At 55.6% G+C, this 24,629-nt stretch overlaps 2 protein-coding genes across 4 annotated transcripts; one reads left to right on the top strand and one right to left on the bottom strand.

Annotated features, from left to right (window-relative positions):
* Window positions 1-408: 408 nt before the first annotated feature.
* Window positions 409-2,097, top strand: GALR3 (galanin receptor 3; the record flags this gene model as incomplete). The annotated part of the gene is made up of 2 exons (XM_080810190.1): window positions 409-767; window positions 1,371-2,097. The coding sequence occupies 2 exons, from the start codon at window positions 409-411 to the stop codon at window positions 2,095-2,097; spliced, it is 1,086 nt and encodes a 361-aa protein (XP_080666316.1).
* An 8,505-nt stretch (window positions 2,098-10,602) lies between these two features.
* ANKRD54 (ankyrin repeat domain 54) lies at window positions 10,603-21,970 on the bottom strand. 3 transcript variants are annotated; one of them, XM_080811776.1, is made up of 8 exons: window positions 21,513-21,970; window positions 20,469-20,516; window positions 15,635-15,733; window positions 13,161-13,232; window positions 12,618-12,665; window positions 12,417-12,541; window positions 12,087-12,194; window positions 10,603-11,728 (listed from the first exon to the last, which is right to left on the bottom strand). In XM_080811776.1, the coding sequence occupies exons 1-8, from the start codon at window positions 21,835-21,837 to the stop codon at window positions 11,654-11,656; spliced, it is 900 nt and encodes a 299-aa protein (XP_080667902.1). In that variant the 5' UTR covers window positions 21,838-21,970; the 3' UTR covers window positions 10,603-11,653. The 3 variants fall into 3 exon arrangements, with proteins under 3 accessions (XP_080667902.1, XP_080667903.1, XP_080667904.1); XM_080811777.1 differs by having other exon boundaries at window positions 12,087-12,185; window positions 21,513-21,934; XM_080811778.1 differs by having other exon boundaries at window positions 15,635-15,728; window positions 21,513-21,934.
* Between the last annotated feature and the right edge of the window lie 2,659 nt (window positions 21,971-24,629).

Here is a 24,629-nt window from a genome sequence, read left to right as displayed (position 1 = left end):
CCCCCTGAGCTTCCAGCCCCTGTGGAGAAGTAAGAAGATCCATCTGTCTATCAGCAACTTGGCTTGGGCTCACCCCTCCCCCACTTCCTGGGTCCTCAGCCCATTCTGCTGGGAGGTATCCACCGCCTAATCCTTTCTCAGGGGGGTGTTCCCTAGGAAACTGAGAAACCCACCTCAGACACGTAGGCAATTGTGCCCGGCTTGCACAAGTGGATCTCAGGGAGAACTTGTGGCTGTCGCCCTCCTCCCACCACCATTCCCCAGGAGCTCCCTGCGCCCAGGAGACATGGCCAGGCCGAGGCCGGGGGGGGGGGCCTGGATGGAGACCCCGGGGTCGTGTGACCAGAGCCAGAAGCTCCTGTCTGAGGACTCCAGCTTCTTTCCCTCAGGTGCCCATCGGATGGGAAGATGGCTGATGCGCAGAACATTTCGCTAGACAGCCCAGGGAGTGTGGGGGCCGTGGTGGTACCCGTGGTGTTCGCCCTCATCTTCCTGCTGGGCACCGTGGGCAATGGGCTGGTGCTGGCCGTGCTGTTGCAGCCCAGCCCCAGTGGCTGGCAGGAGCCGGGCAGCACTACGGACCTGTTCATCCTCAACCTCGCGGTGGCCGACCTCTGCTTCATCCTGTGCTGCGTGCCCTTCCAGGCCGCCATCTACACGCTGGACGCCTGGCTCTTCGGGGCCCTGGTCTGCAAGGCTGTGCACCTGCTCATCTACCTCACCATGTACGCCAGCAGTTTCACGCTGGCCGCCGTCTCCGTGGACAGGTGCGCTGGGCCTGGGACCTGGCTGGGTCTGGGCTGGGGAGGGAAGACCTGGACAGATTCCTTAGGAAGGAGAGCTTGGGGGACCAAAAAGGGAAAGGATGGCAGGGAGAGAAGGAACAGCTCTCTGGCCCCTACCAGTCTCTGCGCACCTGCAGAGCCTGCTCGAGGGGACCATCCTGCCCCCCACCCTCCAACTCCACCGTGAGCTTCCAGAAGACATCTGTGTGTCTTACATGCCGGCACAGAGGCTGGCACGTGGTAGGTGCTCCGTAAGTGTGATATGAATGGCAAAAAGAACACATGAATGAATCCATCGGTTACTTTATTACCGCCCACAGCCAGCCTAGGCTGTGGTCATACCTGTTTTCGCCGTTCCAAACTTGGGCTCCAATCCAGGCTTGGTGACCTTGGGCAAGACTCTTCCCTCCGAGCCTCTATCCCGGCCCAGCTGCTCCAAGCGCTGGGCGTGTTACTGCCCTCCACCCTGGCCGCCACGGGGCGAGGCAGGTCGCGGGTCCGCAGAGAGCGTCCCCGCGAGGTGCGGGGGGTGGGGGGAAGCGGGGGCCCTGCCGCCCGCCGCGCTGACCCGGCGCCCGCCCGCAGGTACCTGGCCGTGCGGCACCCGCTGCGCTCGCGGGCCCTGCGCACGCCGCGCCACGCCCGCGCCGCCGTGGGCCTCGTGTGGCTGCTGGCGGCGCTCTTCTCGGCGCCCTACCTCAGCTACTACGGCACCGTGCGCTACGGCGCGCTCGAGCTCTGCGTGCCCGCCTGGGAGGACGCGCGCCGGCGCGCCCTCGACGTGGCCACCTTCGCCGCCGGCTACCTGCTGCCCGTGGCCGTGGTGAGCCTGGCCTACGCGCGCACGCTGCGCTTCCTGTGGGCGGCCGTGGGCCCCGCGGGCGCGGCGATGGCCGAGGCCCGGCGCAGAGCCACGGGCCGCGCGGGGCGCGCCATGCTGGCGGTGGCCGCGCTCTACGCCCTCTGCTGGGGCCCGCACCACGCGCTCATCCTCTGCTTCTGGTTCGGCCGCTTCGCCTTCAGCCCGGCCACCTACGCCTGCCGCCTGGCCTCGCACTGCCTCGCCTACGCCAACTCCTGCCTCAACCCGCTCGTCTACGCGCTCGCCTCGCGCCACTTCCGCGCGCGCCTCCGCCGCCTGTGGCCTTGTGGCCGCCGCCACCGCCACCGCCACCGCCGCGCCCGGGCTCCCCCGGGTGCCCGTCGCCGCGTCCGCCCCGCCGCCTGCCCCGGGGACGCCCGGCCTCGCGGGAAGCTGCCGGCGGGCGGCGGCCGGGCGGGGGATTCGGGGGAGGGCCCGCCAGCGTCTTAGAGGCTGGACGAGGGGCCCCCTCTGCCCCGGGACCGGAATGAACCTCGTCCGCCTCCCCTCTGCGCGGGGACCGTCTGTCTGCCATTCCGCTTCCCCCAGGGGATGGCGCCAGGCAGGAGTCCTCCGAGGCGAGGAGGCGCACTGTCTGAGCTGGGGCTCCAGTCCGGTGGACGCCCCTTGGTCGTGAAATTGGGTCCCCCCCCCATCCCGGCTAAGCGCAGGCTCCCCGGGCCCGACAGCCCCCAGATTCTGGCCATAGCCAGTCTGGCTCCAACTCAGACAGCGGCTTCCAGGCCCTGCTTCCTCCACCGCCCTTCCTCAAGCCCCTTCTCCCTTTCAAGCCGTGCCCTGGGTCATGTAACGCTAGCCGCTAATTCAGCAAATAGTTGTGAAGCATTCACTGTCTATCTTATGCGGTGCTACATTCTTCAGTCTAATTAGCAAAGCAGCTTTGCAACGTAGATAGGATTAGTTCCATTCCTGCAGTTGGAGAAATCAAGAATCAGAAGGGGTTCGGGATTTGGGGCACCCAGGGGGCCCAGTCAATGGAGCCTGTGACTCTTGACCTCAGGGTTGTAGGTTCTGAGCCTGCTGGGTGTAGAGATTATTTAAAAATAAAATCTTAAACAAACAAACAAACAAAGTTCAGTAATTTGCCCAAGGTCACATAGCTGCTGTCCGGCAGGAGTTGGATTGAAACCTACTGCTATTTAACTTTGTCTGCTCACTGGAACCTGCTTCTCCACCTCTGGGGCCTCTGTTCTCAGTTTCTGTGTTTTCCAAGGTTTTCCTTGGTCCTTCCTGATTCTGTATCGGCCCTCTCCCCTAAACCAGCAGCTCCCCACACTTGACTGGATGCTCTGGAAACCTCAGAGAGCTCCCAGTCCCCTCCCTTAGGGTAGTTCTGTTCAGCCACTCAGGCCAGCGAGTCCTGATGGCCTTCCCCAGCCTTCCCCAGCCACCCTGGCCCAGGTCCACTGCCCGACCCAAATCCCTTGCATTATTCCTTCAACCACTCATTGCTCCTGGCTCAGGTGAGACACGGACCCACACTTGGGTCCCAGCCAGCAGCCCCGGCTTCCCCGTGGCCCCCTCCTTCCTTCCATGCACACAGCAGGGTAGTCCGTGTCTGTGGCAACCTGCTAATTAACCAATAAATCAGTCTCAGTGGTTGGAGAGCTACCCACTTCCCTCCCTCCCTCCCCCCACCCCACGCCAATAATATTTATTAGCTCAGGCTGAGGCCTGAAACCTTTCAGCCCCCTTGTCTCCCTGGCACACCTCCCAGCTGCTGGGCACCCTGGGAAGGCCCCTCCCGGACACTAGGCAGCTGCTGAGTCCGCCTCACTGCCTGCCACCTGCCGCAGACCCAGGGGTCAGAGTGTCAGTCACCCTTCTCAGGGGGAGGCTGAGACGGGCTGGGGAAGTGACTGCTTTGAGAGCCCAGTGCAGGGGCCTGACCCCAGGTCCAGTGTTCTCTCTACTGCGTCTCTGCCGTCTCTGCGGCTGGCTCTGGCCGCAACAGTGGGAGCGTTTGCCAGATGGCAGGCCACTCGCACGGCCTCTACCTCCGCATGGCGGTCACTGACTCCTGCACTGCCTCCCCTGTGCCTCGCAGACAAGAGATACTACCTCCATTTTCAGAAGTGGAAACTTCTGAAAGCTCCAGGACACAAGGTAGCCTGACCAGAGCTGAGATCCTACCTGGGCCCGACGGAGGGCTCTCACGGCAGGCTGGGCAGCACGTGAAAACATCTAAGGCCACCCGACAAAGTTCGCCACACCACACTGGTGAGTTCCTGCTAAGTAGAACAGGGAGCGACATCTCCTTGGGCCAGCCACCCTGCTGGACTGCCGCTCCTTGGTCAGCTCTGCGAGCAGGGACAGGCACCCGACTGGGAACATCGTACATCCCAGACAGGCAAGAGACAGGATCACCTAGCCAGGGAGGGGCAGAGCCAGTACGAACCTGCATGAAACTCCAGGCCTGGGGTGAGTGGAGAGGGGGGTCAGGGGGAACCCTCCACAGTAGCCTGGGTCTCTGCTCCCCTGGCAGAGGAACAGTGGTAGAACCCAGGCCCCTGGCTGGACTCCAGGGCCTCCTACTTCCGAAGGGAGTCTCTCCGGCCCACTGGAGGCTCTGACTAATGGAGGACAGAAGAGCCCGGACCAGAGCAGGACAGGACAGGTGTTTGATACACAAAGATGGAGATGACCCTTCCCTTCCTCCTTTCCTTTACCCCCCAGGCATCTGGGTGCCTGCCTTAAGCTATGCCATGAGGGAGCACAGAGAGGGTCTGAGTCTGACCTGGTCCCTGTCTTCCAGAAGCTCCTCTGTCTAGCTGGAGAGGAAAACACCAAAAGAAGGAAAGACAGTGCTGTGTGGTGAGGCCGGAGCGGGAAAACACATGGTTCTGAAAGGGCACAGAGGAGGAAACTCCTGCCTTCCTGGGCAATCCAAGCAGGAGTCCCGGAGGAGGTGGCAGTTCCTATAAAAGGCGAAAGGGGTCTGCCAGCTGGAGCAGCAGCCTGTGCCAAGGCGGGGTACAGGCAGGAGCAAGAGGGGGCTTGTGCAGTTGAAGCAAGTGGGGTGGGAGGAGTCTGGGGAGGCCAGGAAGGCGGGTGCAGTGAGATCACGTGGCCTCCTGGGCCAGCTGGGGGAGCAGGAACCTCATCCTTCAGCAGGCAGTGATGCCACTGAAGGTTTTTAGGATGGGCCCCATCAAACATGTAGCTGGGAAGCCCGCAGCCTGGCTACATGGAGGCTGGGCTGGAGACACCAGGCTGGCAGCGAGCCACCCGATCCAGAGGCAGCTCTATGAGCCTTCGGCCAGGAAGGCCGCCGCCAAGGGCCTGGCCTGGGGCTGGGAAACTCTTTTGCCATGGATTTGGCAGGAAGACTGATGGCCTGCTGCTGGGCCTGGGCTCGGCCTCGGAGACCCCTGGGTCTGCTTCAGGCACCTAATGAAACGCTTGGAAGAGCAGATGGTTGTGGTATTTTGGCTTGGAGAGAAATGTGAGTCCTGTAGGGCCCCAGGCGGGCACTGGGGGCTGGAGGAGAGGCCGAATGTGCTCTGGCCATTCTCCAAGGCCCACGAGAATCCACTCAACCTGAGCCCCCAGCAGGATCTCAGGCCGGGCCTGGGGGCAGCCTGGGGGTCCCAGCAGGAGTCGAGTTGGAAGGAGGTCTGAATTCTGCAGCCCTCTCATCCTCCTGTTGGTGCAAACTGCCTAGGGAGGGACCTGCAGTGCTCACGACCGAGCACTTACTAGGCACAGAGTTCTTCTGCAGGAAGAAAAGGCAGAAACATGGGGACTTGGAGGAGCCCAGAAGGCCCTAACCCAGCTTAGGCAGGCAAGGAAGACTTCCTGGAGGAGCTGGTGCCCAAGCCAAGTCCTAAAGTAGGAGTTAGTCAGGGTAGATGGGGAAGGGAACGATGGAAGAACGTGGGCGGGCACAGGCCACCTGGAGTCAGGCACAGGCCACCTGGAGTCAGGCACAGCATGGTCCGCTGAGGATCTGCCACAGGTACAGAGGGGCCCCAGCAGGAAGTGAGGTGGGAGCGGTGGGGACAGTCTCAAAGGATTCTGTCAATCCTCTTTGAAATTGGGGCTGTAAATTGTCCTGAGGGCAACAGGGAGCCACTGACACGTTGTAAACAGAAGAGTAAAGAGACTTCCCCTTTAGGGAACTTTCTGGTTGCCAGGCAGGCTTTCCTGGGGAGGAGGGCAGAATGAGATGGGGGCGGGGCAGGTACACCAGTTAGGAGGTTGGTGGGAGAATCTGGAGAGACGGAGATATCTAAGACGTTGATGGTGGGGATGTGAGGATAGAAGGGACAACCACTTACAAGGTACACTCGTTGGAGCTTGGTGACTAAATGTTGGGGGGTGTCCCAGCTGACATTCCAGACTTCTGGCCTGGGCTACTGGGGGTGACGGGGGGGAATAATGGGGGCACATGTTTAGGGGGAACATGCTGAGACTGAGGGGTCTGGGGGGCACAGTGGGGGGTGTCCACAGGGCACCTGCTACACTCAGGCCTTGGGCTTGGCCCTGGAATGTGTCTCCTCTGCTTTAGAACTTGGAGATAGAGAAACGGAGGCCCCGAGAGGTTAAGTAACTTGCCCAAGATCACAGAGCTGGGTCTACCTCAGGGCTGTCTGATCTCTGTTCCACGGTCTTTAGGGAGAAGAGGCAGGAAGGAGTTGGTTGAAGCAGAGGGAGGAAGTTGAATGTGCAAAGGTGATCCCCACCCACCCACCCAACTCACCACCCTGTGTAACAGCGGTAGCCGGGGTTGACACTCAGTCCTGGGCAGGGTGAGCGAGGGCAGGGCCCAGGCACAGCTGCTCAGCCCCTCCCCCTGCTTCAGGCTGGCAGGAACGGCATCATCCATCAACTTCGAGGTGTGTACCTGCGGATGAAAATACCAATTAACCACCCCGAGACTTCCTGTTAATGAACACCGGTTCCTCAGGCCTGACTCAGGGCTCATTTGCGAGCTGCCAGCCAGATCCAAGAAGGCACGAGGCCAGAGGAACAAGCTGTGCAGGGGCGGGAGCTGGGGGGGGCATGGCTTCTGGCTTAAGTGGACAACACTCTGATTTACTGAGGCATCTGCTTGATGCCACGTGGTGGCTCAGGCTCTGTGCAGGGGTGATACAGGAGCAGGAGGCGGGGCAGTGTGCAGGGCACGAGCTCAGAGCTCCTGGGATGCTGGGGAGGGCGCCAGCCTGAGTGTCCGATGGATGGATGTGCAGGGTTGACACAGAGCGGTCGGTGGCAGAGTGCAGAGGTCAGGGCACGAATTTTGAGCCCCTGGGGGGGTCAAATTTGAACCCCGGCTCCCGCAGCTCATGTCCCTGAGCTCTCTGTGCCGCGGGGGCTTGCAGAACTGAGCTGTCAGAGCCAGGTCCCATTCGAGGCAAACCACTCTGGGTGGCTCCCCGGCCGCTGCCACGTGTTTGTGACATTGCCAGCAACGTCTCCGGTCTGGTCTCCACCAAAGCCCTCACAATCCAGCCCGAGAGGCACGACTTACTCACTTCTGCCCCTCGGGGCAAGCCGACTGCCAAGTCCTGCGGTGACTCGGGCCACCCTCCCAGGCTTTCAAAGTGGAAGAAAGTCACCAGGCTGGCATGGACCAGTCACAGGGACAAGCACTCTGGTCCCTCGGCTGGGGCTTTAGGAAGGACTCTTGCTTCCCTGAGCCTGGTTCCTTGTGTGGAAAGGGAGGTGATCCTATCTCCCTGATGTGTGGAGGCCTCCGTGTTGGCTTGAGGGCCAGCCCTGGAGAGGCGGGGCTGTAGTTCCCTTTGGGACCCAGAACTGGGGGGAGCCAGGGACTTTGTTGGGATCGCCCAGGTATCAGACCAGCTTCCTGATCCCCTCTAAGCCAGCCTTGGGCTCAGCATCTGAAGCAGTCTGGGAAGCAGGCAGCACTGGTAGAGGTAATGACTTCGCCCAGAGGGGCTTTTCCCTGGAGCTCATGGTGCCTGCTCTGGGTAGGAATGTACCTGACCACTAGCGTGCAGGTGGACGTGGCTTCTGCCACGAGGGCAAATCTTCAGACCTCAGGACCTCTGCATCCTCGTCCCTCCTCCCTCTCTGGCCAGCCTCTCACCCTCCTGGGCCCAGCAGTTTCCACGGTCTCCGGGACCCACAACCAGCTCCTACCTGTCCTCCAGCCTCCAGACCTGGCTCACGCTGTTCCCTCCACCTGTCCAGCTCTCCCACCACTGTGGGTAGGCTTGTGATAGTGGAGGCAACCCCCCAAGATCATCAAGGGCCCCTCCAGCCTCGCCAACGCAGACTGTCCTCTTTCGCTGACCTCTAGTGACCAGGTGCCTGCTTTGTCCACCAAGACCATGGTGTCATGTGCTCGGCAAGTAAAGGACCTGACCCTCCCCTCATGGGAACAGAGATGTTCACTCAGTAAGGTCCAGCACTTCCTACCAACTGTGCCCCAGGGGACACTGGTGACCACTGGCACTTTGGAAACCTTGGCAGAGATCATGTCAGCCCTGGGCTGGGCCCCACACACCAGCTCTCTGGCCTCAGGCAAGTTACTTTCCCTCTCTGAGCCTCAATTTTCTGCATCCATAAAACAGTAGGGAAGTATGTTGGTGACCTAACATTTTATCCCAAGCGCTGAAGCAAAGGACTTGAGAAAGGACCTGCTGGCACCTAGTAGGAACTCAGCAAACGTGATCCCCCTCAGTTTTGGGAAACTCTGCTTCTGAGAAGGCTCTAACCTCAGGCATGGCGGGAACAGCATGAGTTTGGGGGTGGACCCAGGCTCCAGCCCAGCTGCCCAGCCGGGTCACCCTGGCACACCTGCATTTGCTCTGCTATCAAAAGCAGCAGTGAGCCTAGTGGTCTGGAAGGATGGCTGTTCTCCTGTAAGCACTCCCCACTGTTTGCCAGGGACTGTGTCCTTCCGTTCACGGCCACACTCCCACCAAGGGCATAGCTGGTGTCTCATAAGTGTTTGTAAACGTGAGATCTAAAACAAAGGACCCTGCCCAGAAGGCGAAATCAACGGAGGTGGATTTCTTCTTCTTCCCGCCAGCCCCACATCCTCCCCTTCTCCTGCTCCCTCCACCCCCAACTCAGTAACTCCCAGAGCAGCTAGGAACCGAATTAGCTCCTCTGCACGCGCGCGTGACCTTGAGGAGTTCTCCATCCTGCCCCCTGCCCAACTCAGCCAGCTTAGGGCCCACTTGTGTGCTTTCTGACTCACTCCAGTGTCTGGAGCAGGCTTTAACGGGCTGGCTGTCCAGACAGATTTGGGGTGGCAGGCATTTCCTGGCTGGAAATGGGGTAAGGCGGATTGGCTGGCTGCCTGGCTGTCTGGCAAGCGTTTGATGACTGGCTTATACAGCTGGGGTGGCGGGGAGAGTGGACAGTAGCTCCTTCCCTTGTCCCAGTGGCCCATTCTCATGGCGATGTGGTTCCAGGGGCCAGGAGTGGGTGGCACCATGGGACAGAGGATGTTGCAGGGATGTGTCCTGCTTTCCAGGTGGGGCTGGCTTGGTCCAGGCCACGGACTTGTTAGGAGTTAGTCAGTGAGTCTCTGTGTCAGACTGTTCTAGAAACAACTGCAGTCATCTCAGGGCAATTTCACAAAGTCCCAGAAGGCCCCACCCTCTCAGCTCTGTCCATGCAAAGCAGCGTGCCCGAGGGCATAACCCGTCTCAGAAGTCCCCAAGCTCAGAAGTACCCAAGCGGTCCCCAGAGTGTCCTTGACCTTACCCATCTCCTACCAAAGCTCTGTAGCAAGAGTTCCTAACTTCTTCTGATTGTAGACCCTGCTGAGAGTGAAAGCTATGGTCACTTTTGTCAGAAACACAGGTACACTCTTCACACAAGGTCCTGCACGGCTTCAGGCGGATCATACCTCTCTGAGGGTGCATTCATTGAACCCCTGAGACCTGAGGCTGAGGAACTGCTTCACGTCTCCCCAGGGTGATCAGTCCCAGCAATATGGTTAGGGGAGGCCCAGAGAAGCAGGCCGCAAGAGAAGGGGCCCACCGCCTTTGAGGTCCATTCCCTCCCACCCCTACCTCGCCTTTGCCCTGCCTTTCCTCTGCCCAGCACCACCCCCAGGGCCACGCGCCAAGGGGCCTGTGTCCAGGTACCAGCACCAGCAGAGCCCCTGCAGGGGGCCAACTCACACGCGGCCCGCGGCCCGGAACCGAGTGAAAAGCCGCCCCGCCCCTGCACTTCTCTCACTCACTCCCCTCTCTCCGCCCCTCCCTCACGGGAGCTCCTCCCTCTCGGGGCTCCTCCCCTCAGTCCGAAGCCTCCACTTCGCCCCTCCCCTCAGCCCACCACTTGCTCACGCAGGGCCGCTCCCCGCCCCTCCCTGCCCCTCCCCCACGCACCACCCCCTACCCCCCCAAATGCAATTCCCGTCACTCCTCCCTGTGGACCGGCAGCCACTTCGCTCGGCTTGGGCTCCGTGGAAACCTGACTTCCTCTGTCCCCAGTCTTGGTGCTAGCGCCACACTTTCCCTCCCCTGACGCTGCCGAAGTGGTGGGGTTTCTCTCATAGAGTCCTGAAGGCAACTCCCAGCCTGTGTCCCATACCCACAGAGACACTTTTCTCTTCAGGGTCTGGGGAGCAGCTGGGAGCCATGGGTTCAGCTCCGATCGGATGAGGCTGGGCTTTGGGGGGCAGCTCCTCCCTGAAAAGTAGCCAGGATTCCAGTGTGCTCCGCGGGCACGTGGTGCTGGGCCAGGGTGCACGTGGACAGTGGCTTGGGGAGTCTGTCTGTACTCTGTAGTCAGTGCCCTGGAGAGGGCCCGGCGGGGGGGGGGGTGCTCTGCCCTCCTGCTCCTTGCCTGCCAGGACCCCTGCCAGGCCCCCTGGACCCCTGTGGGTCCACTGCATACAACAAGGGCCTGGCCGAGCAGGGTGCCTCTTTCACAGTGAGCTCTGTGCCCCCGCGGAGCATGTCAGTTTCCCGTCACTGCTGCAACAAACGTCCACAGACTTAGTGGCTTAAAATGACACATTTATTCTCTTACAGTTCTGGCGGTCAGAATTCTAAGATCAGTCTCACTGGGCTAAAGTCAAAGTGTCAGCCGGGCTGGTCCCCTCAGGAAGCTCTGAAGGGAGCCTCCCTTTCCTTGCCTCTTCTAGCTTCTGTGGGTGCCTGCCTTCCTCAGCTCTGACCCCTCCCACTGTATCTCCTCCTTCCTCTCTGACCTCCTGCTTTCCTCCCATCAGGATGCCTGTGATTACGTGAAGCCCCCGGGGTAATCCAGGAGAGTCTCCTGGTCCAAAGATCGTTTATGTAATTACACCTGCAAAGTCCCTTTTGCCCAATAATGTTCACAGGTTCCTGGGGTAAGAACACGGACATCTGGGGGGGGGGGGACTATTCAGCCTACAACTAGGCTTCAGAATGGCCCGCCTCGCCCTCCCTCTGGGTATTTTAACGACTGGGCAACCAGGCAAAAAAGTCTGGGGCTTTTCTGCTTTGGGTTCCGCAGGGTCCTTTCTAACCCTGTGTTTCTGAGGTCTCGGCTTCAACCCTCCGTTCCACCCGGAGAAACTCACTGCGACGTCTCCTTGAAAGGCAGGTGACAAGCCTCAATCTAAGTGCTGGTGAGGGGTGCAGGGCCAGCCGAGAAGCTCCCGAGGATGCCTGCCTTCAGCCCACACCCTGCTGGCCACAACAAGCCCCTGGCTGGGAAAGGGACACAGAGAAGGGTCTGGGGCCTGCTGAGGGTGCCGGGGAGGCCGCGAGACAGGTGAGGCTGGCTGGGCCGGTGCACATGGGCTGGCGCTGAGTGGCTGCAGTGCTGTGGGAGCAGAGGAAGAAGCTGGGGCTGTGGTCCCGGCCCACGAAGATGGTACAGGCCGTGGCTGGGAGTGGCTCTGCGGTCGGCGAGAGCATCTGTGGCCCTCGGCATCTGGGCGCGAGGGCCTCACCACAGAAGTGCAGCTCCAAAGTCCCTGGCGTTGGGCTTTTTCTTGGTACTGAGAGAGCGGTGCGGGCAGGGGCGGGCAGCAGCCGAGCGGGACGGCGGGGAGCCTCTCTTGCTACCTCTTCTCCATGTTCTGCATCTGCAAGCTGAGGGACGTGAAGCTGGCCAGGAGGTCGGTCACTTCATCCACCTGTGGGACAAAACCAGGGCCCCGTCACAGGTGCCACAACAGGCCCAGGTGTCTCGGCCCCCAAATCTCCACCCCAGGGCCACCGACATGGAGGGTAGGCACGGTCCTTCCTCCCAGGGCTCGTAGCCGCTTGCCGTCCGACCGATGATCCTTGACTCCAGGGGCTCTCAGACTGCCCCAGAGAGAAGAGCCATGGGGCACAAGGAGCTTCAAAGGTGGTGGACAGAGGCTTTGGGGTCCACAGTGGGCTGCAACCCCGCAGCCGTGGCCTCTCTCTGCATGAGTGGCTCGCTGTGTCACAGCAGAGAGGGACCGGCCCCAAGCTCCTGCCAGGAGTGGCCGGGCCACTGGCGCTCACCTGCTCTTTGGTGCTCGTCATCTGGAGGCGGGTGCAGAGGTCGTCCAGCCGTTCCCGCTGCTCGTGCCGCCCCAGGCGCTCCAGGTACTCCCTCAGCATCTGGATGATCTGGAACAAGGGGCGGGGCTGAGCTGCCCAGGTTCTAGCTAGGTGGCCCAGATGACAAATGGGGTCAGTGTGAAGCAACCAGGAGCCCTTGGGCTGGAGGCGGGCATGTCTGTGGTCCCCGCAGCCCCTGCCCCGGGGCTTGTTTGCTGGCGTGTCTGTGTTCAGGCAGCGCCTGCCTGGGGCTGGTTTGCTGCTGTTGGCTCCCCACGACCCGGCACTCACCTGCTTTACCTCCAGCCGCACGGCCTCCAGGCACTGGGAGTGGCCTTCCTGAAGGATGTTCAGCTTCGACTTGGCCAGGTGCAGGGGCGTGCGGCCGGCTCGGTCCAAGGCATCCACGCGGGCCCCTGCGGGAGCGGGCCGAGGTCAGCACACAGGACACTGAGAGCAAGGGCGGAGAGCGAAGGGGAAGGGAACACATACCTCCTCGTAGCAGGGTAGTGATGACAGGGACGTGGTTGGTGCAGGCCGCTGAGGAAGAAGAACGGGGCCATGAGAGTCCCGAACACCAGGGCTTGGGCTGGTGTGCCCGCCGGAGGGAGGAGGACCGTGACTCCCGAGTGTGCCTGCTCCAGGTCACACCTCCAGAGACGGCATCACCAAGGCCGCCATGGGCGGGTCCAACTCTCTTCGTGTACAGCTAAGGAGACTGAGGCTGGGAGACAGGACCCACCTCACCACCAGCCACAGTGTGGGGCAGCCGCAGGCTGCAGGTCTCACCTTCCCTAGCAGAGCCCCGCTGAGCCACTGAGGTTGCTAAAGCAGGTGTGTCCAGGGCATGGCCCCCTAGGGACCGAAGGGGAAGGCCAGGGGACAGAGCGTGGGGGCAGAGCAGCCCCCGGGGGCTCAGGTTCTCCCCAGATGACAGGAGATCCTGCTGGGAGTTTGCAGGACCCCAGGCTCTCTGGCAGAGGAGCCCACCTGTGCTGCGCAGAAGGGTGGGCTGGCAGCTTCCCGGGCACTTACCCAGGTGTAGTGGCGTGTTCCCCAGCCCATCTCGCTGGTTGGGATCAGCCCCATGGTCCAGGAGCAGCTGCACTGGAAACAGCAAAACCCGAGAGGAGTTGCTGGAGGACTTCTACAGACCAGACACTAACCCCCACCGCGAACCTAGCTAAAGAGGCTTCCTCAAAGTGTGGGACACTGAACGCAACACTGTTCTCTATGTTCTCTTGTCCATTTCATTCAGTCGTTCATTCACTTGCTCACTTACTCCCTCACTCACAGGGTTTAAGTGCAGAACCCTGAGGGCCGGGCACTGAGGATTCTGGGACAGCCTTCCGGCCTATGCACGACTGTGAAAGGACAGGGCTTTTAAGGGTTAAAGAAAGTTCTTTCAACACCAGTGGCTGCTGGTAAAGGCGGTCAAGGACACTTTCTGCTCTTTCCATAGCCAAGTGCCATAGCGGGAATTAGGCCAACAGCTGATGCTGATCATCGCCCTCCCCGAGTCTCTACGCCACCTCCAGAGTGGGCTGCGGCATCGCCTGGGTCCCAGTTACCGCGACGGATGTGCAGGTAGACTAACTCGTATGACGCGGCCAGGCTGGGCTGCACACCGAGTACAGAAACGCATGGGAGTCGTATCACAGACCTACATGTGCAAGCTCTAAGTTCAGCCTGTAGAAACAAACAAGACTGTATCTCCATGGGGGCGCCTGGGTGGCTCAGTGGGTTAAAGCCTCTGCCTTCGGCTCAGGTCATGATCTCAGGGTCCTGGGATCGAGCCCCGCATCAGGCTGTCTGCTCAGCGGGGCGCCTGCTTCCCCCCACCCCCCTCTCTCTGCCTGCCTCTCTGCCTACTTGTGATCTCTGTCTGTTAAATAAATAAATAAAATCTTAAAAAAAAAAAAAAGACTATTTCTCCATGACCTCGGGATAGGCGAAGATTGCTTAAGTAGGTCACAGAAATGCTAACCACAAAAAAGAAAAAATGGATGCACTGGATTCATTAAAATTTAGAACTTGGGTTCATCAAAAGACACCACTCAGAGAAGGCAAGATCAGAAAAGTTAAGTCATTTATATTTGATAAATGACTTCTATCCAGAATATATAAAGAATTTCTACAAATCAATAATTAAAACAACAACAACAACCAGGCAGCTTGTTTGGAAACACGGACAAAAGGGGCGCCTTGATGGCTCAGTTGTTAAGCGTCTGCCTTCTGCTCAGGTCATGATCCCAGGGTCCTGGGTTCGAGTCTTGCATCGGGCTCTCTGCTCCACGGAAAACCTGTTCTCCCTCACCCACTCCCCCTGCCTGTGTTCCCTCTCTCGCTGTGTCTCTCCCTGTCAAGAAATAAATAAAACCTTTAAGAAAATAAAACGCGGACAAAAGACATGAACAGGAACTTCACAAAAGAGAATAAAAAAATGGCCAGTATGTACAAAAGAGACTACAAAAATGGCCAATATATACATGCTTAACATCTGTGGCTACCAGAGAAACATCAATTAAACTACAGTAAGATGCCACCATGCCAGAATGGCTAAAATTAAAAAGACACGATACCGGGCTCCTGGGTGGCTCAGTTGGTTAAGCACGTACTAAAGTGAAATGTACGCATCCCCTGGTGAGCCAGCAACTCCACGCCTGCAATACCATCTAACATGGGTAAACGCTTATATCCACCAAGTCACAGGTGCAAGAATGTTCCCTGCAGCTGTATTCATACGAGCCCAAGCCTGGAAACAACACAAACGTCCATCGGCAGTAGAATGGGTGCACTGTGGGAGCCCACAGCAATGGCCGTCCAGCAAGAAGAAAGAAGAAACTCCGGATACAAACAAGATTCAAGGGTGAGTCTCGGGGATGTAAGTTTGAGTGAAAGAGAATACAAAAACTGTATGCTCTGTGCATCCACTAACGTGAAATTCAAAACCAGGAAAACCAATCCCTGGTGAGCAAGGCCCACACGGGGATAAGGACTGGAAGGGGCATCAGGGAGGCTGCTGGGGGGTGAAACTATTCTTTCTTTTTCTTTACCTTTTTCTTTTCCTTTCCTTTCCTTTCTTTTTCTTTCTTTCCTTCCTTCCTACCTTCCTCCCTCCCTTCCTTCCTTCTTTCTTTCTTTTTTAAGTAGGCCCTACACCCAACATGGGGCTTGAACTCATGACCTGGGGATCAAGAGTCTCATGCTCTACTGACTGAGCCTGCTGGGTACGCCTGAAACTATCTTTTATCTTGATCCCGACGGCAGTAATGTCAGTGCACACATACAGAAAGTTCACTGTTTATAAGTGATACCACACGCAAAAAGGACTTTAAAAAGGGGGACAGAAGTTTGTCCTGCTGGTGCCCCTGGCACTGAGTAAATGCTGCCTGAGTGTCTTGAAGGACTGGCTGCAACCCTGGCGGTGTAGACAGATCTTCCCCCAGAACCCCTGCCTCAATACTCCTCGGCCAGCCCTGTTGCCTGCCCCCCTGCCCAGGACTCACCTATCTGGTCATTGCCATTGCAGGAGGCGAAGTGCAGAGCTGTGCGGCCCTTGTCGTCAGCTGCACAGGGATCAGCGCCATCTTCCAGAAGCTGCTGCACTGACACCACCAAGACAGAGGGGCAGGGGGACAGAGAGGTAGTGTTAGCTAAGCGGCAGCTCCTAAGGCGGAAAGAAGGGTGCTCTGGGGTGCTTCCGGGCTGGGCGTCGATAAGCCAGGGGAGAGCTCATCCCGCCTGGATGCCAGCCTCATAGGAGATGCCAAGATAAGGGACTTGTTCTCCCGAAAGCACGACTGAGGACCACAGATTCTGGCTGCTCAAACTAGAGATAGAACATCAAAGAAGGACCTTGGCCCTCGGAGTCAGGAATTCTAGAGTCACAGCAATCCCTAGCACAGACTCTGGCCTCACATCCATTTGGATACCCATCTGTTCCAGCTGGACACAGCTGCCGGAGCTGTTGGGGAATGCTTCCTTCGCTCCCGGGAGGTGGCCCTCCGGAGTGGCCAGAGCACAGACGTGGGGCTGCACCAACTAAGTCCCCGGTGAAACTGAGTAACGAAGAAAAGAGTACATTGCTGACAGCACGAGGCTGTAGAAAGAGCTGAGCTGGGAGTCGGAAGACCTGAATTTGGGTCCCCATTCACCAGCAAATGGGAAGAATTGCCAATCTCCAGAGCTCTCTGATGAGAGTAATGGACGTGAAATGCCTTCTTTGGAAAACACGGAGCCATTATAAACCGTGAGCCATTACGTGCCACACGCATACGTCCAGCTGAAATGGAGAAATTGCTGCCAAACAGCATTTTAGAGCAACCAACAGTTTAGTCTCCACCGGCAAACCTCCAAGGACTCCAGACAAAGCCCAGAATGTCTTCCTCCTCTGGTTCAGATAGCCACTCCGGCTCCCACGTCTCCTCAGGGCCCTGTTTGCCCGGCTCCTCTAACATGAACACATGAACATTGGGGAGTATGCTGAGCACCAGCCTGGCACCAGGCACCTGTTTGCTAAGCCCCTCGCCCACCCAGCCAGGCATCACGTCCCATTCTGGGAGGTGCCCCAGGTGCCCTCACCCAGCTACCAGGAGGCAAAGCTGGGAAAGAAACCCAGGCTTCCCTGACTTCTCTAGCTCCAGAACTTTTGCCTCTCCAACTAAATACATCAGTGTTTCTGGGGGGTTTGTTTTAGAAAAATGGTATCACTTCACATTCTTTTTCTCCAATTATATTGCACATTTTTTTTTATCTTACTTAATACCCAGGATCAAGATCGGACTTGTTCAGCTCCATGAATGCTGTTGACTGAAGAAAATGAATGAAGGTGGCAGGAACAGGTTTATGAGAGTGGAAGACAAAGAATGTACCGGTCAGCTTGGTACATTCACCAAAAGACAGCCAGCCAAAGAGATAAGCCAAAGCTAAAAGAGTCCATTCTCTTTTATGATTTGTACAGTTACAGTCTTCTTGGAAAGCACTAGAGGCAGCGTCTGTCAGAAGTCATCGAAATATGCATACCTTTTGATGTGTTAACCCCATACCTGGGAAATTCTCTTAAAAATGAAAAACTGGGGCTCAGTCGGTCAAGTGTCTGACTCTTGACTTCAGCTCAGGTCGTGATCTCAGGGTTGTGAGATTGAGGCCCTGTGTTAGCCTTTGTGCTGGGCTGCTTAAGATTCTCTCTCTCTTTCCAAAAAAAAAAAAAAAAAAAGACTTCCTCTCTTCCCTTTCCCTCTGCCCTTCCCCCCTCAAAAGAGAAACCACTATGCAAATATATGACTAACTAAATAACTCTTGCTTTGTTCCTCTGAAGGCACAGTGGGCTTCCATTACAAATTGTGGCTATTCCTGGACAATGGAATTATAAGGTTAATTCCTGCTTTTTACCTTATAAGCTTAAAAAAATCATACAGCCACATATTCTTTCTGTCCATAGGGAGGAAAAAAAAACACATTTCCCTTTTGAAAAAAATGAATGGTTACGAAGACTATGAAGTTACGTGGGATACAAAATGGAGTATCTGGCACGGTTTTCAGGCCCATAAAGAAAATTTCTCTGCATAGAGAAAAGGACTAGAAGGATAGTCAGCAATATATTTACAGACATTCGTTCCTCTGCTGATTATGGATGTTTTTATTGCATATTTCCCTCATCTCCCAAACATTTTAGATGTATATAATTTTCATGTATATGAAAATAGGTTATGACTTAACGACAGCAGGGCATCAATTTTGTGTCCAATACGACTGCTCAGCTACACCAAAAACCCAACAAACGTGCAGAAAAGGAAAAGGAAATACCAAACCATAAGAGAAAAAGAGTACAGGCGAACCCCACAGCCAGGGTCACCGTCAGAGTCTTGCAAGAACCTGGTCAATCTGAGAGCCATTTAGATGCGGACGTGGGTGTGTTAGAGACTCCGACCTGAACATTAAGGCCTTTCTGTCAAAACACTGAAACCACCGCGTGAGTATCTGATTCAAGACGAATTAGGCTTTCTGTGGAAGGGAAGTACAATTCAAATATTCTCCGGCCACACACTAGAGATATTCAAAGGAGAACACTTATCATTTTTCCTTGAAAAACTATCTAGGTTGCTGGTCAAATATTCCAAAATATTAAAGTTCACGGAAAAGGGACCAAAGTGAAGAGAGCTGGAAAGCCCTCCAGTTCCCAGGCCTGCTCACCGTGCTATGCTAGGGGTAAAGGAACCTTTTTTTTTTTTTTTAAGATTTTATTTATTTATTTATTTGACACAGAGAGAGAGAGAGCACAAGTAGGCAGAGAGGCAGGCAGAGAGAGGGGGGAAGCAGGCTCCTTGCTGAGCAGAAAGCCTGATGCGGGGCTCAATTCCAGGACCCCGATATCATGACCTGGGCCAAAGGCAGAGGCTTAACCCACTGAGCCACCCAGGCGCCCCTAAAGGAACCATTTTAAGGCCCACAGTCTAACACCCAGCTCCCTGAGGTCAATGACTTCCTCTCCACACCAGCTGTAAATGGGCTTTCTGATCCCACGGCTCTCAAGCGATGCTCACATCTTCTCTGTTGACCGCAGTGCACCACCACCAGCAAAACAGAATGATGTCCACTTGAGGTAGGTAGGCTCACGGCCACCAAGATGTCAGGCCCTAATCCTCAGAGTTTATTGGAAATGTTACCATGCAGCAAAAAAGACTTTGCAGATATGAATAAGGATAGGGGCCTTGAGATAGAAAGATTACCCTGGATTATTCAGGCCCAAACTAATCATATGAGTCCTTAAAATCAGAGTACCTGGGGCACCTGGGTGGCTCAGAGGGTTAAAGCCTCTGCCTTCGGCTCAGGTCATGATCCTGGGGTCCTGGGATCGAGCCCCGCATCAGGCTCTCTGCTCCCCAGGGAGCCTGCTTCCTCCTCTCTCTCTGCCTGCCTCTCTGTCTACCTGTGATCTCTGTCTGTCAAATTAAAAAAAAAAAAAAAAAATCAGAGTACCTTTCCCTGCCGTGTGAACCAGAGAGGCAGCAGTGTGAGGACTCGGTCCACTGCTGCTGACTTTGAAGACAGAGGGAGAAGACTATGAGCCAAGGAATGTGGGTGGCTCCTAGACGTGGGAAAAGGCAGGGAAACAGAGTCTCTCCTAGGGCCTTCAGAAAGAAATGCAGCCCTGCTGACACCTTGCTTTCAGCATGGTGAGACCTATGTTGGATTTCTGACTTCCAGAATTATGTGCTAAGAAATCTGTGTTGTTGGGGCACCTGGGTGGGTCAGTTGGCTGAGTGCCTGCCTTTGGTTCAGGTCATGATCCCATGGTCCTGGGATCAAGCCCCACATCACGCTCCTTGCTCAGTGAGGAGCCTGCTTCTCCCTCTTCCTCTGCCTGCCATTCCCCTTGCTTGTGCTCTCTCTCTCTCTGTCAAATAAATAGATGAAATCTTTAAAAAAAAAAAAAAATCTGGGGGCGCCTGGGTGGCTCATTGGGTTAAGCCTCTACCTTCAGCTTGGGCTGTGATCTCAGAGTCCTGGGATCGAGGCCCGCATTGGGCTCTCTCCTCCGCAGGGAGCCTGCTTCCCCCTCTCTCTCTGTCTGCCTGTCTGCCTACTTGTGATCTCTCTCTTACTGTCAAATAAATAAATGAAATCTTTAAAAAAAAAATCTGTGTTGTTAAAAAATAATAATAATAATTAAAAAAAAAAGAAATTTGTGTTGTTTTAAACCACTATGTTTGTGGTAATTTGTCGCAGTAGCCCTAGAAAACTAACACGTGGATAAAATTACAAGCTTTCCCCCTAGAACTTGTCCTTGTACCTCTGATGCTGCTATTGTCCTGTCAGCAATGAACGTTGGGGAGCAACAACAAAAAACCAGAGTGGCGTCCTGCTGGGAGCCCCTCCCATGCCTTTCCGAGGTTCCGTCAACTAAACAAGTTTGAGAACCACTGACCCAACTACCACAAAGCCTTGGCTGAGCAGTTGAGGGTGGTGGCGCGGATCCGCTGGTGGCCTGGCCGGCAGCTAAAGCTGACTGTCCATTCCCAGTAACCGGAAGTTCTAAAAAGCTGCTACTCTGCCAGGGATACAAAAGCAGACATGGTCCCAACAGCAGGGAACCCACAGAGTGGTCAACACTATGACATCGGGAAGTTCCGGGCGACAGAGAGGAGGCATGGGAAGAGTGAGCATCCAAGCCAGACTTATCTTTTGCGAGATGATCATAGTTACAGAATATATACAGTGAGCCTAGCCCACGGGGTGAGCGGGCATACTGAACTCAAGCACTCTCTTCCCAGGAATGGGTCGCCCGGATTTTGCTTTCCCTAACCAGCCCACAGAGCTAGACCTGCTTTGCACACTCACCTGTTTCCACATCGTTGGCATTGGCCGAGTCCCTCAGCCTCTTCAGAGCTGTGAAGAGAGGAAAGGAGTTGCAGTTAAAAACAAAATAAAATAGTCATGATGAAGCTGAAAGTGGGTGACTGCCTAGTTAAGCCATAGTGCACCCACGACAGCATCTAAAGGGAAAGAAAGGCACCAGGATGCGAGACGCTGGGAACAAGGGAAGACTGGAAATGTGGCAGGGCTAGTGCAAAAAGCCACCTTCTGTAGCAAATCCTTCAAGGCCTTTGGAGCCACATCTTGGCTCTGCCACTTATCGTAGCTGGGTGACCTTGAGCAAAGAGTTAACTAACGTCCTGGGCCTCAGGTTTATCATCTGAAGAAAAAAATAAGTGGACACACAAGAGCAGGAGTTTGAGTCTGGCAGGGGTGGGTTCTGATTCCAGCACAGCCACTTACTAGCTATGTGACCTGGAGCAGGGCAATCGCTCCAGCCTCAGTTGCCTTTTCTATATAATGGAAACAGTATGGGGCTCCCACTGAGTTATTGTGAGGATTAGAAATGATCACATATCACCCAACAGTGTTTGGGACAACAAAAGCAGAATAATCGCTACGGATTCGTCGCCTTACTTAACTCTGGCAACATCCCTGTATGGTACTCATTTACAGAGAGAAAACGAAGGCTAAAAAGTTCTACGGTTCGCCTAAGGCTTCAACGAGGTAGGGGAGTCCAGTCCCAGCCTGTGCATTTAAACAAGTTGGTGGAACTTGGCTACAGACTCTGGCCTCCCCTCTCTGATAATAAAAGTATTTGCCAGTACCTCCCCCCACCCTTTTTAAAAAATCTGATAAACGCCTGGGGTCATGAAAAGTTTCTATCCAGGAATGACCAAGTGCTTCAAGACCGTCTCTTTCACATTCGCGGTCCTTAGCCGCTCTCCATCCTGATGGCTCCTACAAGGAGACTCAGGGGTCGCCATGGGCCGGGAGCTCAGCCGTCCAAGGACCCGGTCCCGAGGGGTTGGGGGAGGTCAGGGCCCCGCCTCCCGCCGCGCTCCTCACCGTGCACCTCCTTGCCCGTGGGCCCGAGCCGGCGGTGGGGCCTGGCGGCGCGCCTCAGCCGGCCGGCGGGGATCTTACAACGCAGCTCATCGCGGGGCTCCGCGTCCTGCTGCCACAGGACATGGAGGTAGCGCAGCGGGGACTGGGCCCCGCCGGACGCCCGGCCCGGGAGGCCCGCGCCGCCGCCCAGCGCGGACCCGAAGTCCGCGAAGGAAAAGAGGCCCTCGGGGCCTGTCAGCGGCTCCGGCGCCACGGCGCACTCGCCCTCCGAACTCGAACGGCCCGAGCGCGGCTCCTCGTCCGCGCCCCCGGCGGCGGCTGCCATGGCAACGACTCTGCGCGGGTCTGGCCGCCGGAGCCTCGTTCCCGACCGACCAACGACCCGCTTCCTCCGCCCTAAGCCTCGCTGTCAGCGGGCGAGCGGGCGGGTCCGGCCTGCAACCACGGCAACCGAGAGGGGGGCGGGCTCCCGTCGCCAACAGCCAACCGGGCACAGTTGGGGCGAGAGAATTGGTTTCCGGCAGCATGATTGACGGACATAAAAGCCAATCACAAACTTGAGCAGCCCACGCCCTCGCCGTACGTCCCCACCGGAGCCAATAAAACAGCCAAGTTTAGGCCACTCTCTCACTCTTCCCCCACAACCCATTTCCCCCGCCGGCTCCTGGGAAAGATAACGGGCAGTTGCTTTAACCAATCACTTTAAGATGATCTGCGGCCAATCACTAAGGAAAATGAAGAAGCCGCACTCTAGGGATAAGAACAGATACATTTTAAATCAGTGAACGTAAAAAAAAAAAGGACTTCCTGGTGGGAAGTGCATAGTGTGAGTAAGAAAGTGAGAATGTGTTAAAACTTGGGGCTCTGCCGCAGATTGAGGAGTAATAGCTTCTACATGCGAAAGATCCCTTTAGTTAGGGTCCTCTCGGTAACCCTGGCGTTGATCACTGACTTAGGAATAAGTGTAATTCAGCGTCATTGCCCCAAAGCGACGGCGAGCCAGGTGTCTGTGTGTTACGTTCCGGACGCAGGATCAGGCTCGCTGGCTCAGATGCTCGCAGCCCAACGGGAGAGGACGGAGCCGGAAACACGGAAGGGCTCCCTGAGCTGCCGATGAGCTTCGCAAGCCCTCTCACAACCCGCTACCCCGTAAACACTTCTATAAGGTGGGCGAGGAGGACCATCCCTACTTTACAGATGAGGAGTTGAAGCAAGAGAGACAGGGGACTAGTTTATGGATGCCCAGCTCCCTTTGGACCAGGGCTTCTGTCCAGGAAAAGTTCTTCCTTCTCTCTCAACCCAGTAAAAATGTAATCTTTCTCTGACAGTTGAAAAACACTTTCAAAATTTGTAGTGCTGGGCGCCTGGGTGGCTCAGTGGGTTAAGCCTCTGCCTTCGGCTCGGGTCATGATCTCAGGGTCCTGGGATCGAGTCCCGCATCGGGCTCTCTGCTCTACAGGGACCCTGCTTCCTCCTCTCTCTCTCTCTCTCTCTCTCTGCCTGCCTCTCTGCCTACTTGTGATCTCTATCAAATAAATAAATAAAATCTTTAAAAAAAAAAAATTTGTAGTGCTCTCAGAACACCATTGTGAGGTTTCTCATGGTACGCTATGGAGACAAACGCTGTGTGTTTTTTTTGTTTTGTTTTGTTTTGTTTTTTGTTTTGTTTTTGTCTCCTCAGCCCCATAACCGGTAAGTACGCATATGCCAACTCCACTTGGAGCTAAAAGGAAACCGAGGAAAGAAATGAACAATGAATATGTGTCATATTCTGTACCAAGTGCTTGATATATATTATACCATTTACTTCTCCCTTACGAGAATCATAGCTGGTAGATTTTTTAAAAATTTTTTAAAAATTTTAAAGGATTTTATTTATTTATTTGACAGAGATCACAAGTAGGCAGAGAGGCAGCCAGAGAGAGAGGGGGAAGAGGCTCCCTGCTGAGCAGTTCATGACCCGAGCCACCCAGGAGCCCCTGGTAGATATTATTATACCTACTTTGCAGATCAGGAAACTGAGGTCCTGAGATGTTATATGTACCCTTGTACAGGGTAAGAGTGTTGAAGAACGGGGCACCTGGGTGGCTCAGTGGGTTGAAGCCTCTGCCTTCTGCTCGGGTCCTGATCCCAGGGTCCTGGGATCCAGCCCCACGTGGGGCTCTCTGCTCAGAAGGGAGCCTGCTTCCCTTCCTCTCTCTCTGCCTGCCTCTCTGCCTACTTGTGATCGCTGTCAAATGAATAAATAAAATCTTTAAAAAAAAAAAAAAGAAAGAAAGTTGAAGAACTAGGATTTGAGCCCGCAAATTCCTCTCTTCCCATCACACTCTTTTCTTTTAATGAAGAGCGTACTGGAAACCTGGTTCCAGAGAATTTAAGTGACATCTAGATATTTATACTTTACTCCTGCTGAATGTACCTAGAAATAACTTCATTACTCATTCCTCCTCTTTTTCCATAGCTTCCGAAGTAGTCTTCATCCCTCCAGTCTCTCTTTGTAGAATTCAAGGTGCACCTGCTGGCTAAGGCACAATTCTCTTCCTGTTTGTGGGATTTGCCTACCCACTGAGTACGGGTTTAAAGTACAAACCCTTTATCCTAGCAGTCATCCATGTCTTCCTCCTCCTAGCAGGTCTGGTCCTCAGGCAAATCTAATCTACTAAATATGTGTGCATTGTCACAGTCTTTTCGTTTGAACAGGATCTCTAAACATTTAGAGGAGATAGTTCTCATTTTTAAATCAGCTTTGTTGAAGTATGAATTACATAGCCCAACCTTGTGTGTTTTAAGAACCACTTGTTATTTTGGATTAGAAGACTAGGAAGTGGGTTGAGTATGAATCCAGTTAGCCTCAGCCCCAGAGCTTTAGGACTGGAACTTGAGCCATATTCCCCCATAATGCCTGGCTCAGCATCTGGCTCCACGACCTTGTAACTGTTTGACTGACTGAGTGCCAGATTCCATGAATGAATGAATGAGCAAAGATAGTATAGTCCCGTGGCTAAAACCATCAACTTTGGAGCCATAAACATGTGGGGATATGGCTTTGAGCAAGCGACTTTACTTTTCTGAGCCTCAATGGTGGTAATAGTAGTACCTATGTCATGTGGTTATCAC

Source organism: Martes martes, assembly GCF_963455335.1.
Source record: "Martes martes genome assembly, chromosome: 8".
In the NCBI taxonomy this organism is placed as follows: domain Eukaryota; kingdom Metazoa; phylum Chordata; class Mammalia; order Carnivora; family Mustelidae; genus Martes; species Martes martes.
The sequence above is the reverse complement of the archived record's forward strand: the minus strand, read 5'-3'. Positions and strand labels throughout refer to the sequence as shown.

Coding starts and splice junctions, on each gene's coding strand:
- ANKRD54 (XM_080811776.1), bottom strand. CDS start 21,837: ATGGCAGCCGCCGCCGGGGGCGCGGACGAGGAGCCGCGCTCGGGCCGT. Junction 20,517..21,512: donor CACGGGCAAGGAGGTGCACG/GTGAGGAGCGCG, acceptor CTCTCTTCACAG/CTCTGAAGAGGCTGAGGGAC. Junction 12,542..12,617: donor CACTACCCTGCTACGAGGAG/GTATGTGTTCCC, acceptor CCGCTCCCGCAG/GGGCCCGCGTGGATGCCTTG.